The sequence below is a fragment of the Mauremys mutica genome, chromosome 11 (assembly GCF_020497125.1).
Source record: "Mauremys mutica isolate MM-2020 ecotype Southern chromosome 11, ASM2049712v1, whole genome shotgun sequence".
In the NCBI taxonomy this organism is placed as follows: domain Eukaryota; kingdom Metazoa; phylum Chordata; order Testudines; family Geoemydidae; genus Mauremys; species Mauremys mutica.
The window spans coordinates 86,259,130-86,281,298 of record NC_059082.1 but is presented as its reverse complement, the minus strand read 5'-3'; the positions used below and the strand labels follow the sequence as shown (position 1 = coordinate 86,281,298).

The 22,169-nt window shown below is 40.1% G+C and overlaps 1 protein-coding gene across 1 annotated transcript in view; it reads right to left on the bottom strand.

Annotated features, from left to right (window-relative positions):
* The window catches only part of UNKL (unk like zinc finger), a 147,927-nt gene that overhangs the window by 113,565 nt on the left and 12,193 nt on the right, over positions 1–22,169 (bottom strand). Inside the window, exons 4-6 of the mRNA XM_044980315.1 lie at positions 11,481–11,614; positions 2,121–2,256; positions 814–931 (exon numbers count right to left, since the gene is read on the bottom strand). Coding sequence (XP_044836250.1) covers positions 814–931; positions 2,121–2,256; positions 11,481–11,614 — 388 coding nt within the window. The remainder of the gene's footprint in view (positions 1–813; positions 932–2,120; positions 2,257–11,480; positions 11,615–22,169) is intronic.

Below are 22,169 nucleotides of genomic sequence, written 5' to 3'. Positions count from 1 at the left end.
CAAAGGCATAAAAAATTCTAAACTCATGCGCATGAGACCCATGCATACCTACAGTGGAATCCACATTGACAGAAAGAATTTTTGTTTTCTTCTCTTTCCTTCTTCCATTGGTCTATTCAATTTTCCCCAATCAACTGCAATGAAACCTTCCTACTACTATGATTATACCACAGAGGTTTACCACAAATGATTGTGATGTCACAGAAGTCACCATTATGACTTGAATGCAGGATCAAGAAATAGGCTGAATAGTGAAAAGGATTGCTTAAACCCAAATCTTACACCTTGGGGTTAAGAAGCATGGCAAAGAGAATTACAAATCATGTGAAAATGTAATCTGATCCATGTCCAAATATTGCAGGAGACATTATGAAGTTAACTTCTCTTTTATAATTAGAGTTCTAAAAGATGCTAGTAGGTGACTAATGTAACTGTACAAATGATATTCCTAGCAAACTGTTTTAAAGCAAATATCTCCACTAATTCAACTACTGCATGAACGACTCTCCAGATTCCATACAGCTCTGGATAAAATATATCTACTTTTAAGAAGACATGTGAAGTTTCAGTGCTCTGAAGACAGATCACAGACAGACTTCAGAAATAAAATTGCTAGTATTAGTTAGCACATTAAAAAAGGCAACTTAAAATTGTTGCAGAAATCTTGCAACTTCTTTAACAGATCAGAAAACTAATTAGATGTACTATATGATATGCCCATATAAGTGAAACATTTGTCTATTTCCATTATTAAGATAAACCATGTTCAATTTAACATGTTTAACAATGGGGAAAAACAACCTCAGTTCTTACCTCAGGATGGAACTGCTGTTCAGTACGAGAATGGCAATACTGACAGTTATCCCCATTTTCACACTTGGAAGGTTCACCCCACTCATCTGCATGTTTTACACTGGGGCAAGGAGTAGATCTGGAAAAAGTGAAATCCAAAAATGTATTTGCACTAATTCTCCAGCAGCAAACTCAAATATTTTCCCATTAAGTCCAAAGTAGCATCTCAGCTGCTGATGCCCACTGTTTCCACTTCTGCAACAGCAGCTTATCGCCAGGGCCAGGCTTTGAGGCTAGCAATATTTTGGGAGCTCTTTGGGCAAATGCTCTTTTGGTAAAAGGATGCTTACTCCTGGGGGAATTCTGCTTCCCTTGCCCAGAGACCTGCACCCCTCCGCCCCACAGCCTAGCTGCAAGGCCACCCCTTTCCTAAATACTGCACCCCCCCCCCAGCCCAGACACCCACCTCCTACCCTCAGAGCCCAGGGATCCAGCAGGAGAAACATCCTGATGCTTGGTCCCAGGCTTGCACAGAGTTTCCTGCGCACCGCCCTCTCCTTCCCTCAGGGCATGCAGGGAACTGCAGCTGCCAGGAACCCTCTAGCTCTCTCCCCCTCCCCACAACAGTGTCTTCTATGAGCGAGCTGGGCTCTGCCGGGTCCAGCAACCCCTAGTGGCAGCCAGCAGCACTGCAGTCCATTTCTACGCGGGTAAGGAAATTATGTGCAAAAAACATTAATTTCTGCAAAATTCAATTTCTCTTGTGTTTTGTGATTGTTACTTACAATCATGAGATTGTTAGGCCAATCCCATCAATACTGCACTACTGAACTGAGGGTACAGAAACTGAAAAACTACATTTCTCAGGCCACCAATTCATACTAAAAGTCAAATGTCAGTATGTTTTTTAGCAAAGTTAGGTTATGAAAGTATTGCCTGAGGAAAGGAATTTGTAGCAGGAGGAATCAGCTAAATCCAGAAGTTATCAGCGGTCCTTTTGTCTAGTAACAGCAGCTGAAGGAGGAACAATTGAGATTCTGAATTAGTGCGAGGAGATGCAGAAACTGTTTCACCTCCTCTCAGGGAAGACTGATGTTTTAGTCACATTTTAATTACTTTCCTATTCAGGGCTGTCCGACCATTCTGAAGTTTGTTTCCTATAGTTTTATGGGGCTTGTCACAAAAATCTAATACTGTTAAACTAGGTATATCCAGTTGCACTGTTAGGGTAATCCAAAAAAATAAGTCCCCTAATAACTGTACTATTGATTCATGGGGGACATAGACCCATAGTTAGGAAAGCATGTTCTTAGTATTTATTTATGCACCTGTATTTGAATTTTCTGGGATTCCGTCTTCTATCTCGGCTGTTGTGATAATGGGGACATGCATAACCCTGGCGGCAGAGTCTGGGGGGTTTGGTGCATTGTTCTGTCTTGTAGCCAGCTAATACAAAATTAGTATCTGTAAACAGATTAACAAATTTAAAATATATGTTAACACTTTACCTTTCATTTACAATACCTTTAATGAATCCAGGTACCAATAAAATCCTTGAAAGCAATAAAGTTTCACTTTTCTTTTATATAAAAATCACACATCACTAACGCTAAGATTTTATCACGGTTATTTTTAGTAAAAGTCACAGACAGGTCATGCACAATAAACAAAAATTCACGGAATCCGTGACCCGTCCCTGACTTTACTAAAAATAAGGAGGAGGGAGGAATAGAGTCTCATGGGGGGTGAGGGTGGCTCCTGACAGGCCAACACCCCCACCATGGAGGGGGGCACAGACCTGGCTCCAGCGGCCGCAGTAGGGGGTACAGCCTTCCCCCTCTAGACCCTCTCCCCAGAGCTGGCTGCAGCTTCAGGACAGGGGTGTGCGGCCCTGGCTGCAGCCCCCGCCACACCCCTGGGAAGTCATGAGGGGGGCACATAGCAGTTGAGGCCTGAGCCGGAACCAGGACCCTGCAGCAGAGGCTAACAGCTGAAGCAGAAGACATCATGGAGGTCTGGTAAAGTCATGGAATCCATGACTGCTGTGACCTCTCTGACTAAATTACAGACTTACACCTCACCATTCCCAAACAATTAGGATGAGACCTGGATTTTATTGTTATTAGGCAGTCTGACTAAAGCTTTATCATTTTTATATTAAATATAAATTTTACCATCACAATAAGCACAAATAAAATACTAGCAGAATCCTAACACAACACAAAATGTCCAGAAGCTCTCAATGTAAGTATTTTTTATTTTTTCCGAGTATTCTTCATACAGTCTCAGAAATGTTAAAAGCAAAATAAAAATAAGCTCTTCAATATTAAACATTTGAAAATATATTATTCATGGCCTCTCCATCCCAATGCATCTGGCAACTTCGCTGTTATCATTCATATCCCTTTCAAAATCCCACTTCCATTAGGCCCACAAATGCTTAGCTACATCAATACAATTCAATCACATCCTTAATATAAAAAGTATTTTTCCAGAGTAATTTTCCACCCAAGAGTGATTATTTTTAAAAATGAAAGAAAAAAAATGGTTCCGTTATTTTCAGTTTCAAAGAGCGGGGGAACAGTACACTTTTGCCATTACAAAAAACAGTTGCTATAGCTCTACTGTTCTCAGTGGATGGTGGCAGAAATATAAAATCTGGTAGACACGTTTTTGTCTTTTTTGCTCTTCATACAACAAAAATAATGTGAATAAACCACCCAGACAAAGGTGGGCCCCAAATAACCATGTTTACTAAATACACATAAACATGCCAACCTATCTACATACATACATGTTGCTCTGACTGGTTTCTGGCAACTTCTAAAACACAGAACACAATGAGCACCATAAAGGACAAAAACTATATAAAGGGACACTACTTTATTCCTGTACACTAAAACATAATCCCTAGGACACAGACGTGCCTTTTGGTCATCTGGTTATAGTCCATTTAGATCTGGATGAATTTTTGGACATGTCCATTGGCTTTTATTTTACAACAATGTGAAGGTTTTTGTTACATTTGTTAGACTAATGACTTCCCAACATCTATTAGATTTAGACTGTAAACACCCATGTAGCATGGAGAAGGAAGCTACCTGACTCAAATTTAGAAAGGACCAGAGCTGGACCAGGATGAGGGCGGGAGGAGGTAATTATTCACTTTTACCATTAAAAAAACAAGGAAGTTCAATCCAAAATAACTTTGACATGTAACATTACATTTGAGAATTTAAATTTATTAAGAGTCAGGGTATTCAAAGTTACAGCTCCACAGCAACTTATGTACATGCAGAATTCTGAGTTATTTTAAAATATTGCTAAGCCAAATGCTTCATATCTACTAAAAGCTCAAAGTTATGGTTACTGTGGAAATTCTCCTGTATTATCTTACTTGTACTGAATATTATAATCTTTAATTTAAAAAAGGAAAATTATGACTTCTTAGTTATACTGCCAAGCAAACTTAGTATCAAACCCTATTTGTTACAACTTCGTCCCTTCCCCGCCACCAAGATTCTTCTCCAAGAAACTATCTGAAAAACAAAGCTGAGAATCCACTTTGCAGTAGATGCATCCTCTTTGGAACACAGAAGCATAGGAATTACCACAATGTATCATAAAGCCCTAATCTCCTCCAGGAAGACCTTACAGACAGCTTTCTGCTCGCTGCTGCTTTCCCTGGAGACCACCTCTAGTTTCCGGACTCCCACCTGCCCTTTACCTGACTGTCTCTCACACTCCGTCCATCTAGGGCCAAGCACTCTCTAAACCTTTAATTGTTTTTAATACCTCTGGGAACTATGGGGAATTAACAGAGCAATTGGATGAAAAACAACATTATATGTTTTGCCAATATTTTAAAAGGATAAACAAAAGGACCCAGATGACTACAGACCACTTTGTCTGTCGTCAATCCTGGGCAAATTTATGGAAAGACTGAATTGGGATGCAATCAGTGAAGAATTAAATGATGGCATCATAATTAACATCTATCACCATTGTTTTATGAAAAATAGGTCTTCTCAAACAAGTTTCACATCACTTTCTGATGAGATCACATCTTTGATGAATAATATACTTAACATAATGGACATAATATACTTAGACTTCCATAAGACATTTGACATGGCCCAGCATGCCACTCTGATAAAAAAAATCAGCACTATACCAATATCAATGTAACCCTTATTAAATGGAGTAAAAACTGGGTTAACTGATGGATCTCAAAATGTAATTGTAAATGGGGAATTATCATCCAATGGGGATGTATCTAGTGGAATTATACAGAAAACTGGTTTTGGACCAATGCTATTCAGTATCTTTATTAATGATTAGGAACAAAATATAAAATTTTACTGGTAAAATTTGAAGATGACACAAAGATTGGTATAGGATGGTTTTAGAATAGAAAGGGTAAGGTTAGTTTAGCCATGTGTTTTGCAGCTTCTGCAAAACATAGGTGGTTAACAAACGTAATAAGAGCTTGAAAATAATAGGTTCAAAAGTTAGAAGGAATGTAGCATCTACCAAAACAAGTGTTGAGAGGATGCTGAGTTTGGAAAGTGGCTAAAGAGATAAAAGAAGGTTATTAGGAACGAGGCCTCTAAAATTAAAGGACATGGTAACAAATCGGTTCTACCGAGCAAAAAAGCAGTGTGTTGTGATAAACTGATAACATGGGTCTGTTAAAGGTAGCTATCTTAGAATATGGACATGTGTAACAAGATAAAATACCAGGTACAACTAGCTTTAAGATCCATACATTTAAAATAATCTGAAAGAAAGAGGTCCAACTGCCATATCTGGTTTTACCCAAGGCCAGGAAAAGGGTCATAAGAACATAAGAATGGCCATATTGGGTCAGACCAAAGATCCATCTAGCCCAGTATCCTGTCTTCTGACAGTGGCCAATGGCAGGTGTCAAAGAGGGAATGAACAGAACAGGTAATCATCAAGTGATCCATCCCCTGTTGCCCATTCCCAGCTTCTGGCAAACAGAAGCTAGATACACCATCCCTGCCCATCCTGGCTAATAGCCACTGATGGACCTATCTTCCATGAATTTATCTAGTTCTTTCTTGAACCCTGTTACAGTGTTGGCCTTCACAACATTCTCTGGCAAAGAGTTCCCCAGGATGACTGTGCATGGTCTGAAGAAATACTTCCTTTTGTTTGTTTTAAACCTGCTGCCTATTAATTTCATTTGGTGACCCCTAGTTTTTGTGTTATAAAAAGAAGTAAATAACACTTCCTTATTTACTTTTTCCACACCAGTCATGATTTTACCCAGCCCCAAAGTGGTCAAAATCTGGTCAATTATTTGTTGCACTGTATAAAAGAACCAGGCTTGAGAGGAGTATTTATCAGATCTCATCTGATCATGCTGCAGCAAGCAGTATGAAAGGGTTATCTCCTTTCCTAAGTACTCTGATCAAATGCTTATGAATGTCTGTTATTGTGTGGATGCAGGAATTGCTTAAACAACTGTATACATACTATTTGGCCTTTACATTTAATAAAGGAATTCATGGTTGAGCTGATGTCATAGTGATATCTTTTATACTAATTCTATAACAGTAATTCCAACAATTGGTGAAATGGTAAATGATGGTAGGGACTAGTCAGTTATACGGAATTATATGGATCATGTAGTAATGCAGACTCCTTTGAAAAAACATGCATTAAATACAGCCGAATGCAAGGTCATACATCTAAGAATAAAAAAATATAGGTCACACAAGCTGCAGTACTGTATCCTGGAATGCAATGATGCTGAAAAAGACTTAGAGGCCATAGTAGATTTCCAAACGGAACATGAGTAATGCTGCGAGTCTTTCACAGAGGTCACGGAAATCATAGAATCATAGAATCTCAGGATTGGAAGGGACCTCAGGAGGTATCTAATCCAACCCCCTGCTCAAAGCAGGACCAAACCCAACTAAATCATCCCAGCCAGGGCTTTGTCAAGCCTGACCTTAAAAACCTCTAAGGAAGGAGATTCCACTACCTCCCTAGGTAACCCATTCCAGTTCTTCACCACCCTACTAGTGAAAAAGTTTTTCCTAATGTCCAACCTAAACCTCCCTCTCTGCAACTTGAGACCATTACTCCTTGTTCTGTCATCTTCTACCACTGAGAACAGTCTAGATTCATCCTCTTTGGAACCCCCTTTCAGGTAGTTGAAAGCAGCTATCAAATCCCGCCTCATTCTTCTCTTCTGCAGACTAAACAATCCCAGTTCCCTCAGCCTCTCCTCCTAAGTCATGTGCTCCAGCCCCCTAATCATTTTTGTTGCCCTCCGCTGGACTCTCTCCAATTTATCCACATCCTTCTTGTAGTGTGGGGCCCAAAACTGGACACAGTACTCCAAATGAGGCCTCACCAGTGCTGAGTAGAGGGGAATGATCACATCCCTCAATCTGCTGGAAATGCCCCTACTTATGCAACCCAAAATGCCATTAGCCTTCTTGGCAACAAGGGCACACTGTTGACTCATATTTAGCTTTTCGTCCACCGTAACCCCTAGGTCCTTTTCTGCAGAACTGCTGCCCAGCCATTCGGTCCCTAGTCTGTAGCAGTGCATGGGATTCTTCCGTCCTAAGTGCAGGACTCTGCACTTGTCCTTGTTGAACCTCATCATATTTCTTTTGGCCCAATCCTCTAATTTGTCTAGGTCCCTCTGTATCTTATCCCTACCCTCCAGCGTATCAACCACTCCTCCCAGTTTAGTGTCATCTGCAAACTTGCTAAGGGTGCAGTCCACACCATCCTCCAGATCGTTAATGAAGATATTGAATAAAACCGGCCCCAGCACCGACCCTTGGGGCACTCCACTTGATACCGGCTGCCAACTAGACATGGAACCATTGATCACTACCAGTTAAGCCCGACCATCTAGCCAGTTTTCTATCCACCTTACCGTCCATTCATCCAGCCCATACTTCTTTAACTTGCTGGCAAGAATACTGTGGGAGACTGTATCAAAAGCTTTGCTAAAGTCCAGAAATAGCACATCCACTGCTTTCCCCTCATCCACAGAGCCGGTTATCTCATCATAGAAGGCAATTAGGTTAGTCAGGCATGACTTGCCCTTGGTGAATCCATGCTGACTGTTCCTGATCACTTTCCCCTCCTTAAAGTGGTTCAGGATTGATTCCTTGAGGACCTGTCCCATGATTTTTCCAGGGACTGAGGTGAGATTCCGTGACTTTCCTGGACCTCCGTAATTTCCACAGCTGCAGCAGCTGACCCCAAGGCCGCCCGAGTAGCTGGGGCAGCCCTGGAGCAACTGGGCCCGGGGGCTGCTCCAGAGCAGCGGCTCAGAAGCAGCAGTGGTGCCCTGGGCTGCCCTCCGCTCAGAGGAGCAGCAGTGTCCACTGGAGCACCCCTCCCCGCCCCCAGCACCTAAGGTTTAGCTAGGGGTATTTTCAGTAAAAGTCACAGACAAGTCACTAGCCATGATTTTTTGGTTATTGCCCATGACCTGTCCGTGACTTTTACTAAAAATACCCGTGACTAAATCGTAGCCTTAAACATGAGCTCTCAGTGTGATGCTGTAACTAAGAGGTTAAGCATCGTCCTTGAATGTATAATCAGGGGAATATCAGATTAGGAATATCAATCAATCATGCTTAACCTCTTTGTCACCATGGTGAGTCAATTACTGGAATACTGTATTCAGTTCTGGTGTCCTCACTTCAAAAAGCTTGTGGAACAATGGGGAAGGGCTCAGATCTGAAAAATTCTGCTTTACAGTGAAAGATGAAAGACACAATCTATTTTCTGCACTTCATAACTAGTATTTATGAATATACATTTTTGACAGTAGACAGCTCTTTAATATACTGTAAAAAGGAAAAACATGATCCAGCTAATGGAAGTTGAAGCTAACCAAATTCAAACTAGAAATAATGCTCACATTTTTTAACAGTTGAGTGTAATTAAGCATTGCAACAATTTACCAAAGGATGTGGTAGATTCTCCATCATTTGAAGACTTTAAATCAAGACTAGATATCTTTCTAAAATATATCTATAGTTCAGCTAGATATTACAGGCTTAATGCAGAAATTACTAGGTGAAGTTCTTTGGCCTGTATTATTCAGGGATCAAGCTAGACAATCAATGGTACCTTCTGGCCTTAAAATCTGTTAATCTAGTCCAGTATTCTCTCTCCGATAGTGGCCGGCACTGGATGCTTCACAGGAAGGTGAAGGAACCCCTGCAGCAGACAGGGTGTGGGGTAATCTTCCCCCATTAGGTTTCATCAAAACTCTAAGAGTTATAGATTAGTTTAGTTTAATCCCTGGAGCATGAGGTTTAATACCTTTGAAACACTGTGCTAGCAACAATTAACAACAACTTTGGATATTCCTCTTAATCATATAAATGTACAGGCCCCACAATTCTCTGAAGTGAAGACTGATCCAAAGAAGTCATTTAGCCTCTAAGCAACATCCTTATCTCCCTTTAGCTCCTGGTGATCCAGGAGACTAATTATTTTGCAGGTTCCTGCTTCAGATATACTTAAAATAACCCCTTGTTTGTTCTACACACTTACCTATTTGTTCTTCAAAATCCATTTTAGCCCTTCTAATTTCCTCTTATATATCGCTTGCTGTAATTTATATTCCTGTTTATTGATTTCACTAGGATTAGGTTTTCAAATTTTGAAGTATTATGTTTGGCTTCTCGAACCTTGCCACTCTGCTACAGTGGTTTACACCTTGTCTTCCTGGCTCCCCTTTTGTCCAATGGGCATGCCTTCTGAGACTATTATTATTTTGTTTTAAGTAGCAACCATGCCACTTTGCTTTACGTTTGGACTTTAGGGTCTTTTTGACTAACCACCTCATTGTATTGAGATCTCCCTTTCCAAAGTTTAACGTCACTTAGTCACTTTTTGGTACATTTCTCCCCACAAAAATCTTGAAAATTATGTTGTGGTTAGCATTACTTTAGTAGCTTAGCTACTGTTATTTTTTGAATCAACTCCTGAGTGTTACTTATTTGAAAACAGCCACTCCTCTTGTGTGCTCTGAAACAATCTGTTCTAAAAACAATCAGAGTACAGAGAAATTTTTTCTCTCAGCTTTGTCCCGTTTTACCATTTCATCTGTTTATATGCAGGTAGTTCAAGTCTATTCTATTCTAACTAGTTATTTGGCCCCAATGGTATAGTATCTGAGCACTTCACAGTCAATGTATTTATCATCACAACACCCCTAAGGGGAATACTGTTATCTTCATTTTACAAATCGGGAACTGAGATACAGAGAGACTAAGTGACTTGCCAAAGATGTCTCTGGGAGTTTGTGGGTGGAGCAGTGAACTAAATCCAGGTCTAGAAAATCCCATGATAGCACCCTAATCCCTGGACCTCCTGCTCTCTCCACTTATTTTGTTAGATTTTGCTGCCTGTGATCTCGCTGAACATAGTGTGCTCAATTTCCTTTTCTTGATAAAGAGGCTTATAGTAAAGCTCTACTAATACAGTTACTTTCTTATAGCTTGGGATTCATATTCCTTATAGATTCAACTGTGTGGTCCTCTCCACTCAGCATCTTTTTCTTGCCCAATTTTATAGAATTCTTTAGAACAGGGGTAGGCAACCTATGGCACACGTGCCAAAGGCGGCACGTGAGCTGATTTTCAGTGGCACTCACACCGCCTGGATCCTGGCCACCAGTTCTGGGGGCTCTGCATTTTAATTTAATTTTAAATGAAGCTTCTTAAACATTTTAAAAACCTTATTTACTTTACATACAACAATAGTTTACTTATATATTATAGACTTATAGAAAGAGACCTTCTAAAAACATTAACATGTATTACTGGCACGTGAAACCTTAAATTAGAGTGAATAAATGAAGACTCGGCACACCACTTCTGAAAGGTTGCCGACCCCTGCTTTAGATACTCACTACTCCCCTCATCTGTCTTTCCTGTATAATTGTCTTCCCCTTTCATAGTGTAAATATTACAAATCTACCTAAAACAAAGAAACAAAAAAACTTTACTCTCGAAGACCAGAGGTACTGCAGCAGTTTGTGTTCTATCGGTTCCAAAGTAGCATTTGGGTACAACCACTAATGTTCTGCTGATTTTAAAAATTCATGGCTATGTAATAAATGACACCAGTACCGAAAATCACAACCAGACTAAAAGCTTAAAGAAAACTAGAGCAATTGGGCTTATTTTAAGTGACCTGTCAAATTACTAAATTTACAGTAATATTAGATTTTAAAGAACTCACTCAAAGCCTAAAACAGGTAACATTTATTTGTTTTCTGGTTCTTGTTAATCAAGTTAAGCAAAAGAAGTGTCCTTTAAAAGTTGACTAAAAACAAAAATCAAAAGAAGATTCAGGTGACATCAGTATCGTTTGGCACAAGATAATTGTCTTACGGACTTTATATCAGGAAAACATGTATCAATTGCCTCAAAATAGCCACAGTTGTACTGAGTGAATGAAAAAAGGTTTGGTACAAAAGAAATACTTGCAATAGACAGGAATTTCCAATATGCAATTTGAATATAAATGGGCTTAACTGCATGATCAAACATCCATATTACTGTGTGTACACACACACACACACACACACACACAATCACCAATAAAAGTCCAAATAGGTCTAGACAGATATAGAAACAGTGATGAGAAGACAAAATATAGAACATTACCCAGCCACCTCGGATCCTCATTAAGAATTTTTTCAATCATTGCTTGGCTAGCTAAAATTCCTGGCTGTAGGTCAGGGATGTTTTCTCCACCTCCTAGCTGCCCATTCTGTAAGGCTTCCTGTGCCTGAAGTTCCCTGAAATGGAGAACAGAAGACAATTTTACCATACTGTATATCTTCATTAAACTTCCCAATTGTGGATGAAATCCTGGCTTTATTGAAGTTAGTAGGAGTTTTGCCATGGACTTCATGAGTCCGGATTCCATGCCAAGCCTCACAAAGCCTTATTTGAAAAACTCAAATTGTCTTGCATTGGCATTGTTACATGGACTGATGCTGGTGAAAGCATCACAACAAAGGATAATTATATATGTTAACAAAGGGATAGGCACAAGGTAGAAAGCCATAATAACTGGTTGAGGTACAGCTGCATCTAACATCTTAATCTGATAAAGAGGACTGTCAACAGCACACTAAATAAATTAAAAATATGGCAGAAATACAAATACAGCATAAATAAGAGATCATTTTAGACAAAAATAAGCTAATACAATGTGGCAAAACAAAGATTTTCAATGGCAGAAATTTGGAAAGCTACAGTGATAGTGAATGGCAAGGCTGATACAACTTTCTGATGGGATATTGCAGTTAAAAGCTAACATGCTTTGTGGCCCTTATATCGACACATCACATCTTGGACAGGAAAAAATGTAATTCCTTTCTCTACCATTTCTATGACACCCTACCTATTATTATTTGTACTCTGGTAGCGAATAGGGGCGCCCAATCATGGGTCAGGGTCCCCAGTGTACAAGTACAAAAAAAGCCCTGTTCTAATGTGCTTACAGATTTACAATTTTTATTTCTGGGCACCTCAACAAAAAGAATTATGTTTATTGTTCTCTACAGTATATTTGGAAGGAATTCCTGAGGGAGCAATAAAACTTACTAAACCAGAAAGAGCAGCACATAAAATGTAAATACAGATGTTAAATGCCCTTTTAAATAGGCATTCAGTCACATAACAACAGTTTTCACATACTGGATTTGAAGGGTATACACAACAACAAGGAAGGAAGAAAAGTTACTCACCTGTAACTGGAGCTTACTTATATTATCAGTAAGCATCTCCACTCTCATGGAAGGTGCAGTCACATTCCATCAAGCCCAGACCACTGCAGAAACTCCTACCATTAAGGCACAGCACAAATTTCTTCTAGAGCAATGGAATATCCCAGGCAGGGTCATATCAGGAGGAAATGTCATCCCACATATTCTCAGTTCTCCCCATGTGAATCTTAAGAGACTCCAGCTACAAGTAACTAGCTATTTTCTCCTTCAAGTATCATTGTTATACATAATAGAAATCACAGAAATGTAGGACTGGAAGGGACCTCAATAGGTCATCTAGTGCAGTCCCCTGCACTGAGGCAGGGCTAAGTTTATCTAGGCCAGCCCAGACAAGTGTTTGTCTAATCTGTTCTTAAAAACCTACAGTGATGGAGATTCCACAACCTGCCTAGGTAATTTGTTCCAGTGCTTAACTACCTTTAGGAAGTATCAGAGGGGTAGCCGTGTTAGTCTGGATCTGTAAAAGCTTTACCTTTAGGAAGTTTTTCATAATGTCTAACCCAAATCTCCCTTGCTACAATTTAAGCCCATTATTTCTTGTCTTCAGTGGCTAAGGAGAACAATTTATCACTGTTCTCTTTGTAACAACCTTTTATGTACTTGAAGACTTACGTTATTCCTAAGTCTTCTCTTCTCCAGACTAAATAAACCCAATTTTTTAAATCTTGCCACATACATCACATTTTCTAGACCTTTAATTGTTTTTGTTGCTCTCCTCTGGACCTTCTCCAATTTGTCCACATCTTTTCTGATGTGCTGCCCAGAACTGGACACAGTACTCCAGATGAGGCCTTATTAATGCTGAATGGAGTAGAAGAATTACTTCTCATGTTTTGCTTACAACACACCTGCTAATTCATCCAAGAACACTGTATTAGCAAGTTTGGGACATTCATCTTGGTTGAGAGCAATAACAAACCTCTGGAGAAGTGGAAATGACTCACTGTATAGATTGTAAACTGAACATCAGATATTGAGACAAGGTCAAGAGATAATGCTGCATAAAGGTAGGAACTGGCAGCTCTATATATTTCTACAACTGGCACATTCCAAAGCAATGCCTTCAAGGCCATCTTGGATCTAATAAATGCAGTCTGACATCTTCAGGGACTGGATCTCATGGCATGTTTCTATAGAGGTTTGATCTGCTTTGAAAGGTGTTGTGGAAACAGTTTGGATCCTAACTATCACTATAAACTACAAATAATCTAGTATATTTATGGAATAATTTTGTTCTTTTAAGGCCATAGTCAAGGCCCTTCGTAGCATCTATTATATTTAAATTGACCTCCCTTTATACTAAAAGAGTTTGGGGAAGAAGACAAGTAAACTGGGGATGTGATTCAGATGAAAATCAAAGGCCATTTTAACAATTAATTTGGGATGAAGATGTCCTCCTCATCTTCTTCCCTTTGTCTCTCCTCTGTTTATACTGGTAAATCTTAGGGGTTTGAACTTTCTCGTTACTTGTGGGTACAGTTCATAGTACAATAATGCCCCAATCTTGATCAGAGACTCTAGGTGCTCTTGTAACAAATAATAAAAATAATCAAAGGCTGTATAACAAATAACACAGGGGTAGCCATGTTAGTCTGCATCCACAAAAACAAGGAGTCTGGTGGCACCTTAATGACTAACAGATTTATTTGGGCATAAAATTTCGTGGGTAAAAAAAACCCACTTCTTCAGATACAACAATTAAAGCCTGGAACTTGCTGACTCTTTTGGCTAATGTTATCATCACAAGGCCCATCAGCACTGGACAAGCCACAGAAGTAATTCTCTCCCAGAGTCTCATTTGGAGACTATGAAAGCTTTGTTAGGACGAAGTTAAGATCCTACAAATATACCAGTTCATGCACAGCTGGAAAAATATTAGCTAAGGCCACTTAGAAACATTCTTGACTATAGGGCATACAAACACAGAGGTTAAAAGATAGGAAACAAAGGGTAAGGATAAATGGTCAGTTTTCATAATGGAGAGTGGTAAATAAATAGTGGTGTCTCCCATGGGTCTGTACTGGGATCAGTACCACTCAACATGTTCATAAATTATCTGGAAAAAGGGGTAAACAGTGAGGTGGCAAAATTTACAGATCATACAAAACTACTCAAGATAATTAAGTGCAAAGCAGACTGCAAAGAGTTACAAAGGGATCTCTCAAAACTGGGTGACTGGGCAACAAAATGGTAAATTCAAACAAAATTCAATGTTGATAAATGCAAAATAATGCACAGTGGAAAACATAATCCCAACTATACATATAAAATTATGGGGGTCTAAATTAGCTGTTATCACTCAAGAGATCTTGGAGTCATTCTGGATAGTTCTCCGAAAGCATTCACTTAATGTGCAGCAGCAGTCAAAAAAGCTAACGGAAGGTTGGGAATCATTTGGAAAAGGATAGATAGTAAGACAGAAAATATCATATTGCCTTTATATAAATCCCTGGTACGCCCACACATTGGAACATGATATGGAACATGATATGCTGCCATCACTGAAAAATTAATTTTAAGGGAACTTATTGTGTCTCAAGAAGTCTGGACTCTCACTATGTGTCCTCAGAGGTCTGGGACTGGCAATGAGACAAGTATCATGTTTCTGTGTGTTTCCCATGGGAAAAAAAAATCTTCTCTCTCTGGCTGCAGAGGATATTCTAGACAACATTTTCCATCTCTGCAAAATCATCTCCCAGGCCCTCCTGAGAAAGGCTGGTCTCCACAATCAGATGACCTATGCCAACAAGTGCAGAGACTTTGGACCTGAGTAAAGTATATGACCCTGATATTGAGACAGAAAATCTGGAAGAGTCATAAGTGGCTTTGCTGCCAGATCCTTGAGTTCAGAAAAACAAAACTGAGACCCAAATTCCTGGCAACATTTGTGACATGTATTGTATGATTTTCTGATCACCCTTGGTAACAGAGGACACTAAGTTCATATTTACTCCAGTTCAGTAGGAAGCCACATGTCATGAAGCCAGAACTCAGCCCTGCTCTGGAGTAAAACTGAAAGCACTTGGGCCTAGATTTTTACAGGTAGTAAGGCATTGCTGCGCTCAGCATTGCAATGCCTAATTTATGAGCCTACACTTCACATTCAAAAGTAATTTAGGCACTCAGGGGACTAAATCCCATTAACTGACAATAGGATTTTGCTTTGTAAGTGCCTAATTCCCTCGCCTAAACACCTTTAAAAAAAGTCTGGACCTTGGTGTTGCTGCACCCTTCTATATCTCAGTCATCATTTTCCAGTGACTCAGGTCTATGATCTAGGTAAAAACAATGAGGAGTCCTTGTGGCACCTTAGAGACTAACTAATTTATTTGGGCATAAGCTTTCGTGGGCTAAAACCCACTTCATCAGATGCATGGAGTGAAAAGTAATATAGTAAGCAGTATATATATTACAGCACATGAAAAAATGGGAGTTGCCTTACCAAGTGTGTGTGTGGGGGGGTCAGTGCTAATGAGCCCAATTCAATTAAGGTGGAAGTGGATTTCATCCAGACCGCATCACACGAGCCATTATCTACAGCCAAGCTCTAAGATACAACTGCATTTGCTCCAGTCCCTCAGACAGAGACAAACACCGACAGGATCTCTATCAAGCGTTCTTAAAACTATAATACCCACCTGGTGAAGTGAAGAAACAGATTGACAGAGCCAGAAGAGTACCCAGAAGTCACCTACTACAGGACAGGCTCAACAAAGAAAGTAACAGATCGCCACTAGCAATCATCGACAGCCCCCAATTAAAACCTCTCCAGTGCATCATCAAGGATCCACAACCTATCCTGAAGGACGATCCCTCACTCTCACAGATCTTGGGAGACAGGCCAGTCCTCACTTACAGACAGCCCCTCAACCTGAAGCAACCACACAACAAAAACACTAACCCAGGAACCAATCCCTGCAACAAACCTCGTTGCCAACTCTGTCCGCATATCTATTCAAGGGACACCATCATAGGACCTAACCACATCAGCCACACCATTAGGGGCTTGTTCACCTGCACATCTACCAATGTGATATATGCCATCATGTGCCAACAATGCCCCTCTGCCACGTACATTGGCCAAACCGGACAGCTCTACACAAAAGAATAAATGGACATAAATCAGAGGTCAAGAATTGTAACATTAAAAAACCAGTAGGAGAGCACTTCAATCTCCCTGGACACTCAATAACAGACTTAAATGTGGCAATTCTTCAACAACTAAAATTCAAAAACAGACTGCAGAACTGGAATTAATTTGCAAATGTGCAAACTGGACACCATCAAATTAGGCCTGAATAAAGACTGGCAGTGGATGGGTCACTACAAAAAGTAATTTTCCCTCTGCTGATACTCACACCTTCTTGTCAATTGTTGAGAATAGGCCACTTCCACCTTAACTGAATTGGCCTCATTAGCACTGGCCCCCCACTTGGTAAGGCAACTCCCATCTTTTCATGTGCTGTAATATTTATACTGCTTACTGTATTTTTCACTCCATGCATCTGATGAAGTGGGTTTTAGCCCACGAAAGCTTATGCCCAAATAAATTAGTTAGTTTCTAACGGTGCCACAAGGACTCCTCATTGTTTTTGCTGATACAGACTAACACAGCTACCACTATGATCTAGGTGTTATCTTTGATTCTATCCTCTCTTCAGACCCACACCTCCATTTCTAATTCTTGCTACACAACTTCTGTAAGATCAGATCTTTCCTCTCAGTCCACACAGACAAAACTCATCTCTCATCTTAACTATTTCAGCTTCCTGTTTCTGGCCTTGATGAACTCAATCTTGTCCCCGGCAGGTGTATTAAACACACTGCTGCTAGAAGATCATCATCTTTTCTTAATGCACTGATTACATCATCCTTCTCTTTGCATCCATCCACTAGCTCCCTGTCCTCCATCCCAAAAACAAGTTTCTTGTCTTTACCTTTAAAGGCTCTTTACACCTTAGATATGCCCTGCCTATCAACTCTAATATATTACCATCCACTCACTAGGACGGATCGGTTTAAATTTCGTTGGTACTTTTTAGTTATTTTCTTAAAGAAAGGCTGATTCTCACTGGTTGGGGACATTTAAAACATGTTGATTTGCAACTAAATATAGCCTTTACACCAAATTTGATGCTTCTTTTTGCTAACCAGGAGAATATATTATATCTATACACATTTAAGGAATTATATTGTTTAATCACTTGATGATTACCTGTTCTGTTCATTCCCTCTGGGGCACCTGGCATTGGCCACTGTCAGTAGACAGGATACTGGGCTAAATGGATCTTTGGTCTGATCCAGAATGGCTGTTCGTATGTTCTTAATTTACATTTTTCCAGATTCTTAATTTATGTATTTTTCATTATGTTAGAAAATGGAGAATGATGCATTTCTTATTTACTAAATGATTAAATTTTGCACTTGTGATTTGTGTCAAGCTCTATTTGGAAGGAAATTCAAATTCAATTCAAAATGAAAAATCACAGCAGTTAAAAAAAAATTAAATTAAACTATCCTACATGTGCTGGATATATAAGAGGAAAATACTATAAAAAATGTATTAAAGTATGTTTTGTATTTAAAACTAATTGATTAATTAAACAAAGAGAATTATATGTAGTTAGTAAATGGATCTCATTGTTTCTGGTTACTATGTCCTTCAAGATTTTAGAACTAATAGATCTCATCCTCTCACACCTAGTTTTTATTCAGAGATTAGAAGAGAGAAACAAGCTTTCCTGCTTTTTCAACTCCCAACTAGTTTCTTAACTTTGAATGAACTAGCTGAATAAACTGAAATGAAGAAAACATTATTGCTGCACCTGCAGAAGAGGTAACTGCTGATTTAGCACTTCAACAAACGCTGGTTCCAGGTGCTTAGCCAGTGACTTTCACGAGTTCAGCGGTTTGACTTTCTTTAAAACTTGGCAGCAAACATGTAGGTACTGCTTAATATTTTTCTATTTACGTGATTTAATCGATTATAAGAAAGTCAGGCCTTAACATAAATTGTCAATTTCAAACGTAATTTTAAATATTTTTTTAATAACACTGTATTTTATTTAAAATAGAAAATCTGATTTTTTTATTTACGAAATACATATAATTTGTATCCAACCTGCCACACACACCTCCATTTTATCTACCATGCCAGCTTTTACACCCATTAGTACAATTTGCCCTCAAGCACCTCTGGTGCTTTCTCCCATTCCACATCTTATGTATGGGAGAAGCACCACATAAAAATCCATAAAGTTACCCCCATTATCCTACTGAAAATCTTTTCAGAAGTGATGTCTACAAAACACCCAACAACAGCTGGACAGCTAGCATTCTGGGCAACTGCTTATTGCTCTAAATATGATCATTTCAGCACTACCTTGTCTCTCCCTACCCCATTTGTCGCTGTATCCACCTGTTGTCACTAAGATTGTCAACTCTTTAGGGCAGGGACTCTCTTTCATATTACATGTTACAGCCTAGCAAAATGGGGCCTTGATGGCTGCCTCTAGGCACTTCCACACTACCACTATCCTCACTGAGGAGGAGGCAGAAAATTTCACCACCTCAGAAGAGCAATTTGGCCACTGAGTCTTTCAACGTACATTCATCTCCCAACTCCTTATACATCCCCACAAATCCATATCCCACACATTCTCCTGACTTCCCCTCATTACCTCCAGCTACTCCAACCCCAACCTGGCTCCTAACCACATCCCCACTCTCCTACCCCTACGCCCTTCCCAGTCATCACCTCATCCCAATAGTTTTTCCTCTTCAAAACCTCACATTATCCCCATTTCCCTTCACCCTCCAAAATGCCCATTCCATCTCCAAAGAGATAGCAGCTCCCACGATGCGATCATTTCCTGATCCTGGCTCTCCCTGAGACCTGAATCTTGCTCTGTGACACTGCCTCTATAGCTGCTCTCCTCTTACAGCGCTCTTTCCCTCTCTCACACTGCCCAACCTGAATCAGTCCCAAAGTAACATACTGGAGTGGCAGGCTTCTTCTCTCCCATTCCTCCCACTTCCAACTCATCCCCATTCACATACTCCTTCCTCTTTTTGAACAACACTCCACCCAACTCTTTTCTCCTCTCCCTTTCCATGTATCTGTCATCAACTTCCCATCTATCCCCTCACACCTGGTCCTTATACAACTTCCAATCCATCAGTATTAAGGATTTTTGTTCTCAGACCACTCCTCCATATCCTCTTTTTCCTTCTCCACTGATACGATCATTGTTAACTCCCTCCACCCTGCATTCGCCACTACCTTTGATTCCTTTTCCCCTCTCTCACACTGCAAGGTTCACCCTGCCAACCCCTACCTCTGGCACCCCCCTGACACACACACACACCTCTGCTCCTGTTTCTAAACTCATGTGAGTCTATTGTTAAAGTCCCATGCCTATGCTAACTCCTCCACTACAAATTCATTTTTATTTACCTTTCCCTTCTTTCTGAATAAGCAGCAACATTATTCCTTCACTCTCAGTTATTTCCACACTCACAGTACCAGCTGCCTATTTACCATTTTTCACTTCCTCTAAAAACCCTCTCCCCTCCTGCCAGGATCTTGCCAACTTCTTCAATAAAAAAAATCCCAAGAACTTGATGTGACCTCTACCCTCTCTCCCTTACCTCTCCCTTCCTCCATTACCTGCTCACACACCTCTTCCTCTGTCACAAAGGCAGACTGCTTCCTTGCTTTCATCCTCTACACCTTCCACTCAATCTAGTAACCCTATCTCCTCCCATTTCTTGACCTCTACAACTCACCCCTGCCGTCACTCATCTCCTCCATAATACAAGCATATATTAGGTTATGTTCTTTGCAGGGTAGGTTGCATTATTTGGCCTCTTTGTGCAAATGAACTGTGACAGTCTTTATTTAATCACATATCACAAGTTTTCAACAGGACTCCTGCCTCATTCAGCGCACAGGACAGACTATGAATGAGACTCACTTTGGTTAATGAGACTATTGTCTATAGGAACTATACTTCATCAGCAGAAGACAAGAGAAGATGTGACAGGAACAAAGCAGGGGCCTACAGGAAAACAAAGGAGGGTCTTGTAGTTAATACAGTAATAATAGGAGATATACCAATCTCCTAGAACTGGAAGAGACCTTGAAAGGTCATTGAGTCCAGCCCCTTGCCTTCACTAGCAGGACCAAGTACTGATTTTTGCCCCAGATCCCTAAGTGGCCCCCTCAAGGATTGAACTCACAACCCTGGGTTTAGCAGGCCACTGCTCAAACCACTGAGCTATCCCTCCCCCAATTTAGCCACAGATTTACTATATGATGTTAAGAGTCACTTAAACCAAAAGGTGGCCAACTAGTCATATGGTCTCCATTTTCTAGGTGCATAATTTGAAACACTTAAGGCCTGAGTTTCAGAAGTGCTGAGCATTCGTAACTCCAGCTAAAGCTGGGGGAAGATGCAGGTGCTCAGTATCAAACCATAGGGCATCTCAAGTTGGAAATCCAATGAATGAAGCATTTAGCAGTCACTTTTGTGAATTTTGGCTTAAATATCTCTGTGCTTCAGTTCTCCATCCATAAAACTAGAATAATAATGCTTCTCTACACACACTAGAGAGGTTTTGTGAAGTAAATTCTTTAATGTCTGTGAGACACTCAGGTACCACAGGGATGATCACAATATAAAACATCACAAGGAAATGGAATATACTGTACTCGTTATCAGGTTTGGTATGCAGAAAATAAGGCATAGCACCACATAGTGAATAAGGAGGGTAAAAAAAATACTGAATTGCTGTCTCACTCATGGAGCGCCATCTATCCTGCACACTGAACGAGGCAGGAATCCTATCGAAAAAATAGTATGTGATAGATAATTGAAACAGTATGTGATCATGCAGAGATGCAAGGAATTCTGTGGTAAGGTGGGAATTAAAGGTCATGTTAAATGACTATGAATTTATTCAATAAGCTTTAATGTTACAGAAATAATTCTGGGAACAATTCAGCAGCAGAGCAGTGAGCTTGAAGCTTTAGGCAGGAAACAAGGAATAACACAAGGGATGGATTACAGAAGGTAGTGGTTGCCATTAAAGGCTCTTAAATCCTGCAGGAGCAGAGCTCCATCCGTACAGAGCTCAGAAGGCTTGGCTGGCAATCATCACTTCCTATAAGAATCCCACTGTTTATCCCAAGCCAGTGCATCATCGCCTTCCTCTCGTCCCCTAGTATTTCAAAAGCTGGTTTACAGTCACAAATAATGCTCATCCTCCTTGTTATCCTGAATCACAAAGCATCACCCTTTGGCTGCCACCTAATCTCACCTTTAAAAGGCAGCAACAGAGACCACTGACATCTCACTTATTGGGGGAGGGGAAAAGGGACAACAAAAAAAATCAAAAATCCCAAATAAACAATATACAAAGGAGGCAAAATATCACGAACACAAGATGAGGAGCTGAAAGATAGCATCAAAATGACCATTTTTGTGAATTTAAGCAGCACAAGCAGATCTACACAGCATCAAGGCAAAAAGGTAAAATATCCAGCCTTGTGCACTCA